Source organism: Solanum pennellii, chromosome 3, assembly GCF_001406875.1.
Source record: "Solanum pennellii chromosome 3, SPENNV200".
Classification (NCBI taxonomy): Eukaryota; Viridiplantae; Streptophyta; class Magnoliopsida; order Solanales; family Solanaceae; genus Solanum; species Solanum pennellii.
The window spans coordinates 64058338-64077460 of NC_028639.1; the positions used below are offsets into that span (position 1 = coordinate 64058338).

Sequence of the window (19123 nt, forward strand, 5' to 3'; positions counted from 1 at the left end):
AGCAAAACCAAAAGGTAAGGCATTGGAAGACTAGAGCGGATGAATGTCATATTCTTTTTCCCTGCTGAGAAATAGAATTTGGATAGATTACCAGGAAACGAGGCAAATGACAAACAGAACTAATTAACAGCAGATTACAATCTCGAATCTGATTAACAACTTCTTTTCTACCAGATTTCCAGAAAGTTTCTTCATGGTTGAGGAAGCCAAAAAGGATTGACAAATAGCTCTTTTATACGCGCATGAGAGCTTGCACACACTACAGTACGGTAGATAAACATGTGAACAAAAGAGAACAACTTTAATTACTTAAAAACTGAAAAAGAATGCAGATGAACAATCTTAAAGACATGGAACAGAGGAATAAGCTTTTCAGCAATTGTATCTCTCGAAGTGCAATTTTAGAAAATTACACAGAGAAACTTAGAGCAACAAAATACAAAACAAAGGGCATTGACAACTAGCAGGGATTTATAACAAAAGATCAATCTTCGTTCAACAGACTTCTGGCCAGACCAGAAAACACCAGAAATCACATTTGGCATCTACAGAGGGCCTCAGTCAATCAAAAAGTTCCTCCAAACCATTTAAAACCATGTCTTCCCTCCTGCACAAAATATTCAAGGATAGTTAATACTCAGATTTTGTATTTCAACCAGAGAGAAGATTAAGTAGATGATCCTGTTTTAAGATAAAAAAATTTACAAGATATAAGGGGTATATAGTGGGGATAGGAGATTTTAACACAAATACCTATTCAGAAGTGAAGGCAGAGGAGAGAAATTCTTCATCCTCCAAAAATATCTGCAGATTCTTTGTTTTCATCAAGAACTCAACAGCTGCCTCATCAAATTCCAGGATGAACCCAAACTTGATCAATTCAGCCAGCTGAGGCACAAAATCTTCTTTCTCCTTAAGAATTCCCTCAGCAACTACTTCAGAGAAATATGTCGCATACTCAAGTTTGCCTTTGTAACCTCCTGATTTATCCAGCTTTTGCAGGAAGATTTTTGAATTTTTTCTTTCCCAACAAATCATTCGGCTCACTTCCACATTCAGGACTTCTCCAGAAGAAAGTGACAAACTGCAATCCATGGTGATTGGTTCTAATGTAGCAAAAATACTGACATCCATGAGGCATTTGAGAGCTTCATGTCTCTTGTGCACTTCCATTTGAAGTAAAGGATCAGCAAGGAAGCCAAGAATTAACTTAAACAAACCCCTCCCAATGAAGATTTCTTTTGGCTGCACCAGCTCAAGTCCATCACAATTAACAGAAGACAGGCTTTTCTTCAGAACAGATTCAGACAAATTGCGAACACCAATTTTGCTGTAAATTTCAAGTAGCTCCTGCCGAGGCAATGATTGCAAGCTTGGTTGTGGGTACCAAACGAACAAGTGATGAGAAGAAGACTTTTCAAATAAATCCTTCAGATAGAGATCATCACCAATAAAAACATCACGTTTGTCGACCATCAAAATTTCCTTTTTCAAGCCTGAACTTGCAGGAAGTTTTGACAAGTTTTCAGACAGAAAGTTCTCAGTTCGTGAGCTCCAGTGCTTCACAATGAACTCCCAGAAAGTTTGGCACTCTGATTGTGACAAACTGTGGCCAGCATTTTCCCATGAATTCCATAGCTTGAGAAAATCATCAAGAGAAGGATTGCTTTTGACACCTAATTTGGAGAAGAAACTGAGCAGTTCCTTGTCATAGTGCTTCTCTAGGACATGCAACTGCAGGCCAAAGAAACCACTTTTGTCATGCAGAACACAATCATCAGAATTCACCCAATCTCCATCGTTGTCACCATTTGGAATCCATATTTTTCTAGCATCTTCTTTTGCTGGTTCCCAGTTGAACTTGCTCAAGTACTTATAGATCCGAGTGATAGTAATCCTGCTAGAATGTGAATCAAGATAATCAGCAAGCAAAGAGCATCCATCTCCAATTTCAACCACAACACCAAGAGACATGAGCTCTTTCTTATATGATCCTATGTTGGAGCCATAAAAGTTTTCATCGATGAAAGGACCATCTTCAGGCAGTAAGATAGGATTCCACTTAGGACCAAACAAACAACACTTATCTGGTGACCTGTAACCAGCATTAGTCTTCATCCATTTTCTAGCAAGCTTTGACCGCAAAGCAATCAGATAATCATTATGATTCATCTCCAATTTCTTCAAGCACTCTAACAATGAGATTGCCACTGGAACAGTAATGACACTAGGGTCACTAGGAAATCGTAGGCTTGCAGGCACAAACTTTGCCCCACTTTCAAAAGTCACCGCAACTCCCAAACTCTTAAGTTCATCCTTATACTCATGAATGTTCCTTCCATACCGAGCCTCACTATCATCAATAAAAGGCAACAAAGAGATTGAAGAGAGAGCTTCCCAAGCTGAATCAAAAAGTATGCATTCTTTAGGTAATTTATCACCAATTCGAGTTCGCAACCACTCAACCTCTTGAATGGATCTCTTAAGATCTGTAGGAAATTTAAAGCTAGTTTTCTTCAACTTTCTGTAACATGAGAGAAGGGAATGAGCACTATCTTTGTTTAATGAACCCTTAGATGTCTGCTGCCTGAACACAGCAACAAAAGCTTTAGTTGCCTCCTCAAAATCAACCACCACCCCTAATTTCTGCAACTCGCTTTTAAATGACAAGATATTTCTTCCATAGAAATTTGTATCAATAAGAGGAAAACTGGAAAACACCTGCAGCAGGCAGCCCCACTCAGGATCAAGCAAAAAACATTCTGCCGGAGATTTCCACCCCATGTTTATGGTCTTCATACATTTGTTATCCTTAAGTGCCATGCATATTTTTTTAGATGATCCCAGGTTGCAAATACACTTCAGGATCAAGAGCAAAGCATCAGAACGCAGGCAACCTAAGCGTGTTGGAGATCTCAAGTTGTCAACAACAAGCTGGTAATTTTGATTAAAACCAAACACCACTCCAAGCAGCTTCAGTTCTGTTTTAAAGGAATGAATCTCATTCCCATAATGCCTATTATCAATAAATGGAATGTCACTGATCTGTGAGGCAGCATCCCACTCACTGTCCAAGAAAACAGACTCCCGTGGGCTCTTCTCACCTTGAGTAGTCTGCAACCACCGCTTATCATTAATGCTATTGATGAAGGTGTCAGGGGAAAGAAATTTCTCCCTCAGATACTTGATGAAATTGAGTATTGACATCACGTGGACTTTGGTTAAAGTAGAATAAGTTGCCAGAGACATAAAATGCTCTCCAATGTATTCACATGCCTCTTTAAATTCAAACATGACACCTGTTGTACTTAACTCCTCCTTGTACTGTATTATTTCACTGCCATAAAACCCCTGATCCACTAATGGAATATCTACAAGAACTGATCTATTTTGCAGCAGATGTCCCCATGATGAAGTATGGAAGAATGATTTTGATGGAGGCCTGTAGCCTGGGCTACCACTTACTGATACCTTCAGCCAGCTTCCCTCCCTTATGCAGGTCAAGAACTTTTTAGGAAAGGAAAGCCTGTTCCTTTTCATCTTACGAATCCAATCTAACATTAGCAATGCATTTTCCTTGGTCAGTGGAGAATACATACTAGAAATTTCTGCATCAGGAGGGGGTAGGTCTGGAATGTCCATAGCTGCAACATTGTTCCTGAGAAAGGCCAGAAGCTCTTCCTTGCTGCTACAAACTCCAGCATAGCTACCAGAATGCAAGTAATCTTCTCCGAGCACAACATAGCCTGAAGCTTTCCACGGGTTTGAACCAATCAACCGCACCCATTTACTTCCATTTGCAGGCACCACTACCCCTTTCCACTGTCGGGTGACATGTCCATAGTTATCAATGAGCGGCAGTTTACAGCATAAAGCAGCAACTTGATCTTTTGATAAATAGTTCCTTCTGAGGGACTGATGTAAGAAGTGGGCAAAAGCCATAGCAATCTTTCTATCATCATTGTTTGTGTTAAGAAGCAGAACAGCAAAGTCATGCACATTCACAGATCTCACCTTGACCTCATCTTTAAGCCAATCCAAAACTGTCCGACTTTTAGAATGATCTCCGACTGCTGCTTGTGTTGATTTGGCAAAGAAAAGATGATTGGCAAAACGAAATTCTGAGTTCCAGTTGATCAGCCAAGAGATGTGACCAGATTCACGAGATAAAAATAACGAATGATCACCATTCAGTGCCTCATATATGCTACACAAAACTACATCATCATCAAAATCAACATATTTCAGAAGTTGTATGTTCATCATGTAAGTTGTCTTGAAAGAAGACCATTTCTCAGCAACAAATGCTAAAAGTTCTAAGTAAACATCCTCTGAGACTCCCAAAACAAAATTGGAACTCTGAATGCACTTTGCATACCATCCATTCTCGACATGTTTCACTTCCAGAAAGCTCAAAATGTGGTTGTACATCCCCTTATCAAAATCTGAGTTTACGATGAATATTCCATGGGATGAGATGTTATGCAAGACAACCCCCTGCTTCCTCGCCTTGTTCAGAAGATTCCAGAAAGCAGGAAACAACCTACCAACGTCATTGGGCTTCTGAAAAAATTGTTGTTCCACGTATGACTCACATGGAATGATACTTTCATCCAGCAGTTTTCTTTTAATGGAGTCTCTCACGCCATTAAGAATTGGATAAGGAGATTCATTCACTGGCAGAAAGCCAAACATATGAGTCAGAGTAGAAACTGGAGCACCTTCACTAGATCTCACAAGTGATGTGAAAGCATTGACAAAAGCAGAAGGAACACAGTCAAGAATGCCCTGGTTCCATATGTCATCCAGAAGGATCGTCTCCCTTGATGATGCTAGAAGAAAGTCTGCTTGAATTATGAAGGGGAAGTTTGTAACCATCTCCGTCGGAAGAAAAGCATAAATCCCAGGAGAGCTTGTTCCCCTGTTGAGGCGCTCTCCGTTGGGAAAAGCTAGAGTGATTACCCACTCATCAACTTCCATTCTTCTATCCACTCTATGCTCCCGCCTGACAGGAAACTTTTGTTTCCACATGTAGTAACTGCATTCACCCATACCAGATTTTTCATCAGCTGAGAGATGGAGCAGGTAGGATTCAGCATCAATGTTTTTCTTCTTGACAAAATCAGTCTCACTGGAAATGGAAATAGCACTAACTGTGTTAAGCCTGGCATCCTCATTGTCTTCCCTGACTGAGAGCTTCTTTATCTTTGAAAGAAAAAGAAGAACTTCAGGATGAATGCTGGAAAGCTTCTGCTTAACAGGTTTCACCTTGTCAGGTTTCAGTGGAAGCACCAAAGTTGTGGCTGGAAGGGTAGCAGAAGACCCATAGACTTGTCTAATAACTGAAAGAGTTGGATTTGCCTCCACCCACTCAGGTACAATATAGCCTACATTGCAGTGCTCGCAAGGCTCCTCGCTGAATCGTATCTGATACCCATTGCTGAAGATATAGGGCCGAGCAGTGATGAGAAACACACTCTTGAAGCCAATGCCTGAGAGAAAAAGCCATCAAATTCTTTTAGAAATAAGTTGCGAATTCGGATAAGGTATATGCATATTCAATTAGGTAAGAGAAAGTAATAAAGATTCGTCAAATTCAAATGCATTCCGTTACCAAAACTCATCAAGAAACTAGAAAATGATCAATTTTCTATTCAAAAGATAATGTAATATGAAAAGATACAAGAAACAAAGGACCGGCTGGTATGAAACCATGATCAAGAACAGACTAATTGAAGTTGGAAGTGAATTATCTTGCATTAGTCCCTGAAGGGAGAAAACTGTATACAGTTTTTCTACACTACAGTGCAACTTCATACAAAAACAAGTTTGAACTGAAATATAATGTATATAAACAGATCATTTTGGCAAAAAAAAAAAAGAGATGATGGGGTTAAATAGAAACAAACTTAATCTCTTCTATTAAAACAATCATTGATCCACTAATCAAAAAAAATTCTAATATAAGATATTTTGTAGCTCTGGTTTAGTATAGAGGGAAAAAAAAAAATATAGCACTTCATTTTGATGAAAACAGGGTGAGGGGGGAAACAGTTTACGCAGACCTTACCTCTACCTTAGAGGTGAGGTAGAGAGGCTTTTTCCGATAGATTCCCGGCTCAAGACAAAAAACAGTCCAGAAAAAGACAAAGGGAAGTAAAAGAGATGAGGATTTCTTATATGAGCTTGCAAAACTGTTACTTTCAAAACAGACCTTATTCAGTTGGATATTCCAATTTCAACTATCAAAGCAATATATGACCGAACATGACTATATCTACAGCAAAAACAATGGTAAAATAATCCAGAGATCAAAACAGTGCCTCAAAAAACAAAAGATAAACAACTTACGGCCAGTTTTGAAAGTAAAACAACATTCCCAAACGAGGAGTCAGCTATATGAACTAATCTACATGTGTCATCATTATTAAATGTGTCCTCTTAGCAGATTAAGGATTCTAAAACCATAGTTTCTAAACTATTAAAAACATAAAGGAGAAATGATTTATGATGACTATGAATTATTATTCACTCTTTGTATTCGACAACTTAAAGCTTAATGAACCATAAAGGCAATCAACAGGTACAACAAGCAGTAACAGCACTTTAACACTTAAAACTTTAGGCTCCACCTGGATATATATTGAAATCACATTGATTTGAACTTAAAGATGAAGTTTTGTTTGGACATTCAACATAGAATTCTTAAGTTGTGTTTTTTTTGGCTCATGAACATGAAAACCCCACATAAACTATCAAAATTTTCTGAATACTTATTCAATCATATCAAATGAGGAAACCACAATTCATAAACAAGAAATCAAAATACACTGAGGCGTTGCATTGATAAATTGCATACTTCCATACTCTTTTTATAAATGAAATGTTTGTGATTTCAAAGTTTTAAATAAACATGATTTATTGAAAGTCATCAGTAGTAGTAACTTCTTATTGAGTTATTCTTTACTGCTAAATTCTCTTCGCTTTTTTTACAAAATGTAAAGTATTTTCTACAAAAAAAATCCAAAATCCAAACTTGGCCGATATTGCACTTAATAGTTGAAATTGCCAATTCTCTACTGTAAATCAACTCATTCTTCATATCTGCCACTCTTTCTGTTACTAGTTTATACTTGTAGTTGCAGGACTACTATTGCACTTAAGTACCTTTTTCGCCGATATACCCTCGCTTCCGATTGCCCTTCTTGGTGGAACGGCCGACGCTGCATATGGACTCAATGTTCTTGCGGGAGAATCCTTTCTCGTTATTGAAGATCAAAAGCGTGGCCGGAGCTCCGGTCTCCGTAATATCTTTCGAAGTTACCACGAATTCCAGCGACGGATCAACGCCTTCATTGTACTCGTTATCCTCCGCATTCTGCAATTACAAAATATCATTAATATTACCACTCGCAACTCATACGTACGCCTGGCTGCATAAAAAAAATCAATACGAAATGTATAGATTTTATGGAAAAAGGTTAAAATTGTCCCTGAATTATGCGAAATAAATCACTTATATCCTTAATTATATTTTGGGATTAAAAATATCTCGTTGTTATCCTAAGAGACCACAAATATATTCAAGAGTTAAAACTCCAATTTTTTAGTGACGTGGCATCCTATCTTTCTACCTAAACATTGTCAACTAAGATTCACTATAAAAGAACTTGATCTTTCATGGCGATAAAGTTGCCACAAAATCTCAAAATATTGTCACAAAAGATTATGAGTGATTTTTAGTGATGACTAGTAAAACCTATTTTTTCAATTAAAAAGTATGATAATTAATTTTTTATTGCAACCTAATTTTCTAAAATAATTAAATTGCAATATTAATTTTTAAAAAACATCCAATATTATTACGAAAAATCATGAAAATTACTTCTCGATCACATCTCCTACTATATAATGCATTATTATACATTTTCATATAACATAAAAATAAAATAATATCTTCAAACTCCTACTTAATCGATATCATTTTCGTTTTTTAAAAAATAATGAAGAAAAAAAAAGCACAAAATTAGAACTTAATGCTAAAAACTTTTAGTGATAATTTTTTGGACATTTGTGGAGACTATTGTCACCGCTAAAGGTCTAGTTCTTTTGTAATGAATCCGAGTTGCAACCACTTAGGTGGATGATTAGTGCTATGTAGCATGCCACGTCACTAAAATACTTGGGTGTTAACTCTTGAGGGTATTTGTCGTCTCTTAGAATAAGAATGGGGGTATTTTTAATCCTAAAATGGAACGAAAAATATAAATAATTTATTTCACATAGTTCAGAAGCATTTTTGATCCTTTTCGTAGATTTTATTACAAATACCCTTGAGGAATTAGCATTTCAAGATGTCTTTTTGAGAAATTAATACTTTAATATTAAGATTGAAATAAAAATGTAGTTTTCTTAATGTGCTAAATTGGAGAAATAAAAATGGAAATTATTTTTAGTTTAGTGTATAGTTGGTCCCTAAAGTTGGATCCTAAAGTTGGGCACCAAATTTTACATAGTCAATTGTGCATGTTTATTTTAGATATAGTTTTGTTATATTTCTTTTTTGACACTTTTTACAATAAGAAAAAAATTGAAGGAGAGTGTAGTGTCGTGTAGGAGTTTATGTTTGAAAAATGAGAATAATTTCCCTAGATTGTCATTCATGTTTGAGAAATTATCTAAGAATATTACTTATCTTTGTTTTAAGACTACAATATCATTCAACTTTATCTATTTTTATCAAATTATACTTGACACAGAAAATACATTATTTCTCTTTTATTTGGATGTCATGTTACATTATTTATATTTTTATTATAAAAAAATGATTTAGACCTATTTAAATGTTAGGTTGCAGTATGTTTTTTTTTAAATATTGTTTTCTATTTATATTTTTTGAAAATGTTTTATTTTTTTAGATATATAAAGATATATTTTTAAAATGAATGAAAAAAAAAGTACACCCTGTTTCTACAACTAATTAGTAATGGATTGTTTTAACTATTTTTTAAAAATAAATTTTTTAATTTTTTAATGATAATTATTATTTTTTAATACAAGTTTTCTAATTAATTTTTTAAATAATAATTATAATTTTTTTATGGTACACTTTATTCTTCTATAGATATTTCTGCACTTCATTTTGTTAGAACATTCCCTAAAATCACTAAGAGTGTGATAAATATAAATAGACATTACAATTTTTTTTATAAAAAAATAATTCAATTTTCAGTTTTCATTTTTTAACCTTAAAAATTGAAATTTGAAGCATTTAAAAAATTTTCATTTTTTTTCCTGTAATAGTCATTACTGTTTTTATAAAAAAAATAGTTCAATTTCATTTTTTTCCTTTAAAATTGAAATTAGAGGCATTAAAAAATCATCCATTTTTTGCCGTTACAGTTTTTTTTAACAAAAAAAACTTTTATTTTCTATTTAAAATAGAAATATTAAAATTTCTATTTTTTTAAAATTGTATTTTTAGAGCATATTTAAAATGCTTTTTGAAAAATTAAAATATTCTTGAATATTTGTGGTGTTGGCATGTGACACTTTCTGCTTCTCCTATTATATATAGATAGATTTTTTTAAAAAAAATAGACAAACCCACATATTATACCTAATAAAAAAATTACATTAAGAACTTCAATATGAGCTCCTCCGGTTCTTCAAGAAAATATGTGGGTTCCTCCAGTTTTTAAAAGAATTAGAAAAATATTAATAATAAGTTAAAAAATGTGACATGGTACCCTAGTAGAAGAGAAATAATATATTTTTTTGTGTCAAATATATTTTGAGGAAAATAGACAAAATTAGATGATATTGACTATCTAGGGAAATTGCTCAAAAAAGGGTGAGGTGATGACTTGAAAATTGGAGATTAAGAAGAGAAAATAAAATAAAAAATTAGTTAGACTAAGTCTTTCGCACGCTATTGTTGAATATATCACCCTCACCTTTGACACGTCAACAAAAACTATCAAAATAACACAACACAATCTAATATGAAGTGCCTAAGATGAACATAGTGTATTAATGGAACATGACTACTTTTACATCGAAACAAAACGATTTCTTTTAAATAAAACCATTTATACAGAAAAAAAAGATCATGTAAAAAATTAATACTAAAAATATAGGCAAACTCGAAGATACTATCCACATGTGATTGACGCTAATGATCGAAAAAAGATAAATGAAGAGTAACAAAAAAAGTCATCGAACTGTAAATGATAGAAACAATGCATGAACCTGAATGAGTTCCATGAGGAAGTGGACATCCTTGGCATAAAGCTCAGCAGATAGATTCTTAACAGCCTGATGAAGATCCTCAGTAAGTGGATTTGCTTCACCTCCTATTGAGAATTTGCTTCTCCTTATTTCTTCAATGTGCTCTTTTGGTGTACCCATTTTCGATCGATGATCACCAAAATTAAACAAAGTATGATTATGCTTATAATAAACTCTGAGTAGTACAATGAGAGATGTTGTTTGACGAATTTATAGATAGATGGAAACTGTTGATTTCCCACACCTTGAAGAAATCTAGTTGACTCCTAGAGTCCTTGTCCTAGGCATTGACGAGGTGGGGCTATCTTTAATTTCTTCACGAGTCATAAAAATTAAATTATTACTAAATTTAAAACTATGACGTTTTGTTATGGATATATAAAAATACAAAGAATGTCACCGAAATTAAAAGCACGTACAATGCTTTTTTTACCAGTTTATGAAATTAAATTCTTAATAATATACTTATAAATAATCTTATTATTTAAAGATTTTTCACACATTTTATAATATTCAATATCTTACAACATTTGATTCTACAAGTATAGAATTTTGTAATTGGTCCTTTTACTTGGATCATGGCGGACCCGAGTTAATAAACTACGTACCAACTTGTCTTCTCTTTGTTATTGATGTATGTAAATCTCCAATGAATTTGATTGGAAGTTCAAAAGGTTAAAAGTAAATTTCCTTATTTTCTGTTGTTCAAATTTTTTATTTTATTACTTACTATATAAAGTATATATTCTTTTCTCCATGTTCAAGTGAGACCATTTTGTTTTAATCTCAATAGTATAGTTTAATAAAATATATATGTGCACCTAAAATTAAAATTGATGTGATTATACCTTAAGTGTTCATTTGCATTAAAAATGGAACTTATACATTAATTTTTTAACGAAAGTAATAAATCAATATAAATCAAATAAAATAAAAAGTAGAAAATAATTATTCATGAGTTGCAATCTTCACATATACTATTTCCCTAATGGGAATCTATTAATTTTGCCGCATGTTTGGCGTAACAATCGAAATCATAAAATTCAATGTGAACTATGCGTTAATGTGAAAAAGATAGAAACTTCGCCAGGAAGGAGGCAAACAGGGAACTACGAAGAGAGCTTGCATTAGATTTAAATGAACATGTCTTTTTCAATGACTATTGGGAAGGACAAAAACCATAATTTCCCCCAATTTTCCTTCTTTTTTTCTTTCACAAATGAAATTCGAAAAGCATATGCTATACAAATTATTTTTTTAAATATTTTTATTTTTTTAACTTTAATACATTTTAATTTAAAAAATGAAAAAAAAACTACTTTATATTAAGAATAAAAAATATTATAAATTATTGAAATTTCTAATCAAACTTTCTGATCATTTAACATTATTCTAGATAAAAATGACTGTCTTTAATCCTACCTTGTAAACAAAGTTTTAAAAGACCGAGAGAGAAAAGAAGTTGGTACGGAGCATATTGGCCTTTAAACGTTCATTGGTCTCTATGGTCTTCCCTAGCTTTGCCTTTAATTAGATCTTCTTTTTCCAATAAAGTAACTTAATTAGAAATAATCAAATTTATCGTTTCCTCTAGTTTTTGTATCAGTTGATCCCACTCTTATTTGGAAATTCATGAGCATGTTTACATTCCATACCACCCTTAAAAAATAATTTGATTTGCCTGGCAAATCATTTTTTCAAAAAGAAATATCGAGAGAACGATCATTATTTTCTAGATGTATTTTCATCTTTTAATCGGAAAAATCAAGTTAGTCCAAAACTATTTTCTATTTTCGTTTTTCTAAAATTAAAAATTAACTTTGATTTACTCACATCACAAGTTATTGCAGGCATGCATCAGAATTTCCTGACAATTGATTTATATCTTAAATAACTAATTAAGACATAGTAATATGTTAATTATTAACTAAAGAATAGAGAAGACTTAACTGAGAGTCTTTGTAGTCATTTTCATAGCATTATGAGTTTGTGGGGTGACCTTTATGCCTTTTTTCATGTATTAGTGTCATTTAAATAAAAAGTTGTTAACGACTTTTACAACTTTTGACAATGGGATATTTTTTTCCACGTCTTTGCTATTCACAAATTGTACCAACATTAATATATATTCTCTCCTACTTTACAAAAAATAACCTAATTTGATTTGATACAGAGTTTAAGAAATAAAGAAGATTTTTGATTTTGTGATTCTAAATTAAAGTTATATCAAATTTACAAAATTATTCTTTAATCTTATGGTCTTAAACATGCCACGTGGAAAAGCTGAGCTTAAAAGATTACCAAGAAAAAAAAATATGTCATTTTTTTTTAAATAGACTAAAAAGAAAATAAGATCACTCCTTTGTATAATTGACGTGAAGTGCCAACTGACACAATTACTTCATTTGTTGTGACATAAGCTGCCTCATCATAAAAATATGACATAGTATATCTTTTATTCTAATGACATGCCTTGCTTTGAACCATTATTTCATTTTTTTAATTTAAATTAAAAAGATAAAAAGATCAACATAAGTAATTAGTTATGAGAGATCAACCAATAACCTTAACATGTAAATTAACAATCAAAATGTGCGTACATATAGTATTGGGACAACATTTATGTCTTCTTCATAGGAAGTGCTTTGAGGACATGTATACGTATAATTATAATATCAAAATATTTTAATATTTTTTTCATAAAAAAGGATAATAGACCCAAAAAAATGATTCACAAAATTATGTTGTGTCCTCAAGGGACTCGGGAGAACACACATTTAATTGTCCTTACAAGGTGGGGAATGAGCTTTCACGTAGAAGTTTTAATAGTCAATTAATTAAACTACTAAAATTTTTTATTACGACACTAATGAATAAATGGCATGATTAAATTGGCAAAAAATAGTCCATTTTTAAAATATTGGCAAAAAAATGACTTTATTTTATTTATTTGACATTCAATAGTTATTTTGCTTTTTCTTAAAAAATGTATTTTTGTTCCCCTTATTTTTCTCTAAACAATGAATAGATAGACAAACACGAACTAATGTATACATAGTGCAGTTACCTTATTCATAACAAGAATCACATGTACAATTTATGAATAAAAATTAATTTTCATAGTTATCATATTAACTTCATCTTGTATTAATTATAGTTATAACCTATAATTGTTTGGTAACATTCTTATGTATACATGCTACAATTATTGTATACGTCAATAAAATAAAAGCCTATTTTATGAATGATTTTTGTGTATACACATAGATTTTTTTATGTATACATTATGTAATTGCAACTTCAATTATTGTATAATTTTTGCATACGTATTATTACAGTTTCTAATAAAAAAACGTTGCCTCTTATATTATTTGATTATTATTATTATTATCAATTATTTGATAAAATACATGTTAATTGAGCACTAATAATATTTTTTTAACTTAAAAGTAGTTGCCGTCTTTTGATAAGTTAATTAAAGAATTAAAAAAATCCTTCCTTAAAAGTTGATATAATAGAGTTATATACACGAAACAAACATCGAAAGTTAAGATTATGAAACTCCGAACTTTCTATTATTTACAACTACACTAGTCTCTGGTAAAATTGTTATAATGCTTTACCTTAAACGTTAATTGATACAAAATTGGTGGCATTTTTAAGAATTGTCATAAGAAAATTGATGGCATTTGAAAGAAAAATTATTGACCTACAATTTCATATGTAATGGCTTACCTAATTCATTACGTACTAAAAGACATGGAAGTATACATTGTTATTGATTGCATGTTGTTTTTTGACCAAATTTTTTTATCAATATTTGTGATGATTTAATAAATTATGTGTTAGTTATAATGGGCAATTAAGGTACTTATAAGTTCAAAGGAGGTACGGACCATGAAATAGAGTTTTTCTATACTTGAAACAAACTTATAAAACCAAAATTATGAACATTCGAAGTTTCTTTTATTTACACTGGTCTCAAGTAAAATGGTCATAATGTTTTTTTTAAACATTAAATGATATAAAATATGTGGCATTAGAAAGAAAACTCATTGACTTACAATTTTCATAAGTCATGGCTAACCTAATTCATTACGTACTAAAAGATATGATAGTATACATTATTTGCCTTCAAGAGAGGCTTACATTGATTGCATATAGTTTTTTGACCAAACTTTTTTGTGGCGATGATTTAATAAATTATGTGTGTTAGTTCGAATGGTTAATTATAGGTATTTATAAGTTCAAATGAGGTATGAAACGTGAAATAGAGTTTTTCTATACCCGAAACTAACATCCAAAGCCAAAATTATGAACGTTTGAAGACTCTTTTATTTACAGTTACACTAATTTCTGGTAAAGTGATCATAATGATTTGCTTTAAACATTAAATGATACAAAAATTAATGGAATTTGATAGAGACTTCTATATGTATTCAACTTCAAACTGGTACAAATGATAAAAGCGTAAGATTATATGTATTTGTACAAGCTTATTTGATTACACAAGTTATCATATAAATTATCTATTTGTACAAGCTTATTTGGTTACATGCTTACAAGATCATAAGTTTATTCAATTACAAACTTTATTACTAAATTATATAATAAAGATTCACAAAATACCATGTATTTGTAACAAATTTGCATTTCTTAATCTAATATTTAGTTCTATTTTTAAAATAAAGGAATTAAGAGGAAAGGTGCGAATAATGTGATGGTAGAATTTGGTGAGTTTCATTTTGAGAAGGTCAAGTTGGATTGGTGTTACCGATTGTAATCGATTTGAACAAAACTATGTGCATGCAAATCAATGCACTTGGGGATATGAAAAGTCTTTTGACATTTGTCAATAATCAAAATTAGAGAATGCCATTATTTGATTATTGAAAAGACAATAGTAATATTTATTTAGGACTTTTGAGGATAAATAAATATAAGTCCCTTTATTATTCGTAAATTTTACTTTATTTAAAACGTCAATTTTTTGATTTCATTGCTTACGAGTAATCAAATATATATTTAAGTTGTTGTAATTGTGTTTAATAAAAAAAAATTGAAAAATAGAGTGATGATAAAGTTGAGTTTGAGAATTTAAAGAAGGAAAAAGGATCAAAAATACCTTTCAACTTTGATTTACTGGTTGATTTTAACCCTTACCGTTAAAATGAAGTTATTTATACCCTCATCATTAGCAAACCTGTCATATACACCCTTATTTAGACGGAAATCTCCAAATCAATAAAAATCAACCCAATTTCAATTGAAACTACCCAATTATTCATTAGTCAAACCCGACCCGACCCATAACCCATCTCTTATCTTTCTCTCAACAACTTGAACAATGAATTCTTGATGCTCCATAAAAAAGGTTACCAGAATGCCTCAATTAAGGATAACTCTCTTCGTTCTCTTTCTTTTCTTTATTAATTTTCCTATGATTACGACGAGTGCACGTTCCGTTCTTCTTACTTTTTCTTCGATTCCACCAAATCGGCACAAATTGATTTGAACCGATGTTGTTGTCTGCCGATTACGAACATGGTTTTCCAAGATAAAAGAAAATTAAAATATTGGGGGTTTTGGTTCAAATCAATTATGAAAAGTTGAAAGATTGAAAGCAGGAAATATGAAAGAAAATATAGTGTAAAAGATGGGGCGGAACAGTGAGGCAGAAGGTTTTGGCCTCTTGCTTTTTGATCGTCAGCGTTGCCAGGAAAAGATGTGAATTTACAGTTGTATTTGTCACTGTTGAGATCGCTCAAGAGTCAAGGGTTGTCGGAGTACAAGGAAACACCATCAATACTCTAATGGTGTTTTCTCATTCATTTCATACTATCTATGCAAAAACAATTTGTACCATGGCAGTAGCTTTTTCATTTCCTTTAATAGTACTTTTTCATTTTTGTTGGTTTATGTATATTCAGTTGGACATGACTCTGCAAAATCTCTGTTTTTACCACATTGCGGAAGAAAGGTTGAACTTTGAAGTCTCCCTAATGTTATTTGGTTTAGTGGATCGGGTCTAAATTAAATGAGAGAATCAATTTTAAATGGGTAATTTAATTGAAATTGAGAATTTGGAATCGATTTAGGATAACCGTTAGTTTGGAGGATATATATAACAAGTTTGCTAACAGTGAGGGTATAAATGACTTCATTTTACCGACAGGGGTAAAATTAACCAATAAATTAAAATTGAGGGGTATTTGTAACCCTTTTCCCTTTAAAGAAACTTAAAAGCTAACTTCCTTAATTATAGGAGATAAAAATAAGGAAGAAAAATAATACCACATCTCCTTAATTAATGATTGGTTGTTGGTTTTTAAAAAAAAACTATAAAATGTTGTTATATTTCTTTTAGGCTATTACATGCCTCTTCTTTTTTGGATTATTAATTGCTAATTAAATGGACTATATATTGCAATTGTATATATTAATTGTATGTATGTGTCAATTCCTCAAAAGTAATTACTAGATGGGGAGTTGTTTTCGTTATTTAATTAGTCAACTATATGGGTTTGATTTGATCCCGATTGACTCAAGGCCTGTATTATCGTTACTTGGACCTATCGATTAGATAATTGCACGGTCTTGTGGGGAAGCCCAATATAATAATGAAAAAATTACGTGGTCAAACAAACTTATACTACTTAATTACTCATTGTAGCTATAGTTTGCGATAATTATCACTCACGACTAACATTATACATTAATTATGTGGGTTGATTTCGAGTTTGTACAATTAACCACATTTGTATATGTATAATATACAATTATATAATTAGTATATATATACAATTCACCTCTCACCCACTCTATGCCCTCTCTCGCCGCCTCTCTCATTCCTCTCTCAATCTCGCTCGCCTCTTTCCTCTCTCTCCAAATCTCGCTTACTATATATACAAATACATATGTATAATATACAATTATCTAACCAATATACATATACAGTTCACCTCTTTCCCACTCTTTGCCCTCTATCGCTCGCTGCTCTCCTTCCTCTCCCAATCTCGCTTACCTCTTTCCTCTCTCGTCCAATCTTGCTTGCTATATATACGAATAAATATGTATAATATACAATTATCTAACCAATATACATATACAATTCACCTCTCTCCCACTTTTTGCTCTCTTTCGCCTCTCTCCTCTCTCCTCTCTCTCCCATTCTTGCTCGCCTCTCTCCTCCTTATAACATGAAGTTACGAATTGTAATTATCAAACTATAGCTATAAAGAGTAATTAGGCTATTTTTAGTGGCTATATGTGAAAGTTCTCCTATAATAATTTCCTCGAGAAGCTCCTTTCAACATACTTAAGTCCACCTTAAAAAGTTACTACAAGAAACAAACTAGCAAGTTTATTGGATTTTCTTGTGCTCATTGAGTCATGAGTCATAAACATATATAGGAAAAGCAATGAGAATTTTTGCATATAGCCACTCAAAAATAACTTAATTATATTTCACAGCTATAGTTTGCTAATCACGATCCGTAGGTACATGTTGAAGGGAGGAGAGAGGCGAGCGAGAGAGGGGAAAGAGTGGAGAAAGACAAATTGTATATGTATATTTGTCAAATTGTATATTTGTATTTGTCAAATAATGTGTATATGTATCTGCTATACATATGAGTGAGCGTGAGAGGACGGAGAGTTGAGAGAGACGAACTATATATGTATATCTCTCAGAAAATTATATATATGTAACAAATATACATATGTATTTGTATATATGGCAAGCGAGAATGAGAGAGGCGAGCGAGAGAGGATAGAGAGCGAAGAGAGGAGGCTAATTGTATTTGTATGTTTCTCATCTAATTGTGTGTGTGTGTGTATATATATATATAAAATTTATATTTGTATATATATATGCGATATAATTACAACTAAAAGTAAATTGTACGCCGTATATATTTGCTTATCCGCGTATTTTTTCTAAAAAACAATCTTAAAGTAATCAAATGATATCTTAAATTTTCCATACAACTCAATTAGATAATATAGTTAAAATTAGTATCTATTAAATATTTTAATCTTAACAAATTTATACATATTAAACTCAAATTAATAATCAATCTACAAAAGGTTAGGTAGGTATCTCACACGATGATGTTATGGAAGATCAACAAATAAACAATGACACGTGTCATAAAGACTCAAAATAAGTAGTAAATGAATTATTTAAAATTTAATAAATGAAAAATAATCGGCCAAAAAAAAAAATCATTTTCTGAACACACACCCAACAAAAGTGAAATATTTTAATTTTTTGTTGAATACATCAACATTTTCTGTTTGATAGATACAATTATTGAATAATTTAAGGATTCAATAAATATTATTCTTAATTAATGTATCTTAAAGGGAAATTATTGAATAATTTAAGGATTCAATAAATATTATTCTTAATTAATGTATCTTAAAGGGATATTTGGTAGGATGTACAATAACCCTTCTGAAGCTCAAGAGCCCAATCTAATAGTCACTTTTATATTACAACTTAGCAGGGTTTAAGAAAAAATTGACTGGACCCCACCTATTTTTCATTCGTAGAACTTAAATGTGAAGAAATTTCAATCGCTCCGTAATTAATATTAAGTTAGGTAACTAATAACACATGCCAAGCTTTATCATATATATTCCCACAAATAAACTGTTAAGCTAGCTATAGGGTGCATTTGTAGAAAAATATTATCATCTACAACACACATTAAATTTAGAAAAGTATTTAATTGTGAATCAAATTATAAAGGTATTAATGTAAATATAAAAAATTATTACTTGAACTATTTTAATGTTAATTTTAAATTTAAATAATTATAATTACACT

The 19123-nt window shown here is 31.7% G+C and overlaps 1 protein-coding gene across 1 annotated transcript; it reads right to left on the bottom strand.

The window, feature by feature from the left end:
* Window positions 1–282: 282 nt before the first annotated feature.
* Window positions 283–10561, bottom strand: LOC107014374. Its single transcript, XM_015214255.2, has 4 exons — window positions 10252–10561; window positions 7168–7378; window positions 754–5492; window positions 283–607 (listed from the first exon to the last, which is right to left on the bottom strand). Exons 1-3 carry the CDS (start codon window positions 10408–10410, stop codon window positions 754–756), a joined length of 5109 nt encoding a protein of 1702 aa, XP_015069741.1. The 5' UTR covers window positions 10411–10561; the 3' UTR covers window positions 283–607.
* Window positions 10562–19123: the final 8562 nt, after the last annotated feature.

Coding starts and splice junctions, on each gene's coding strand:
- LOC107014374 (XM_015214255.2), bottom strand. CDS start 10,410: ATGGGTACACCAAAAGAGCACATTGAAGAAATAAGGAGAAGCAAATTC. Junction 7,379..10,251: donor TCCTCATGGAACTCATTCAG/GTTCATGCATTG, acceptor TTGTAATTGCAG/AATGCGGAGGATAACGAGTA. Junction 5,493..7,167: donor AGGGTATATCGGCGAAAAAG/GTACTTAAGTGC, acceptor TTTTTCTCTCAG/GCATTGGCTTCAAGAGTGTG.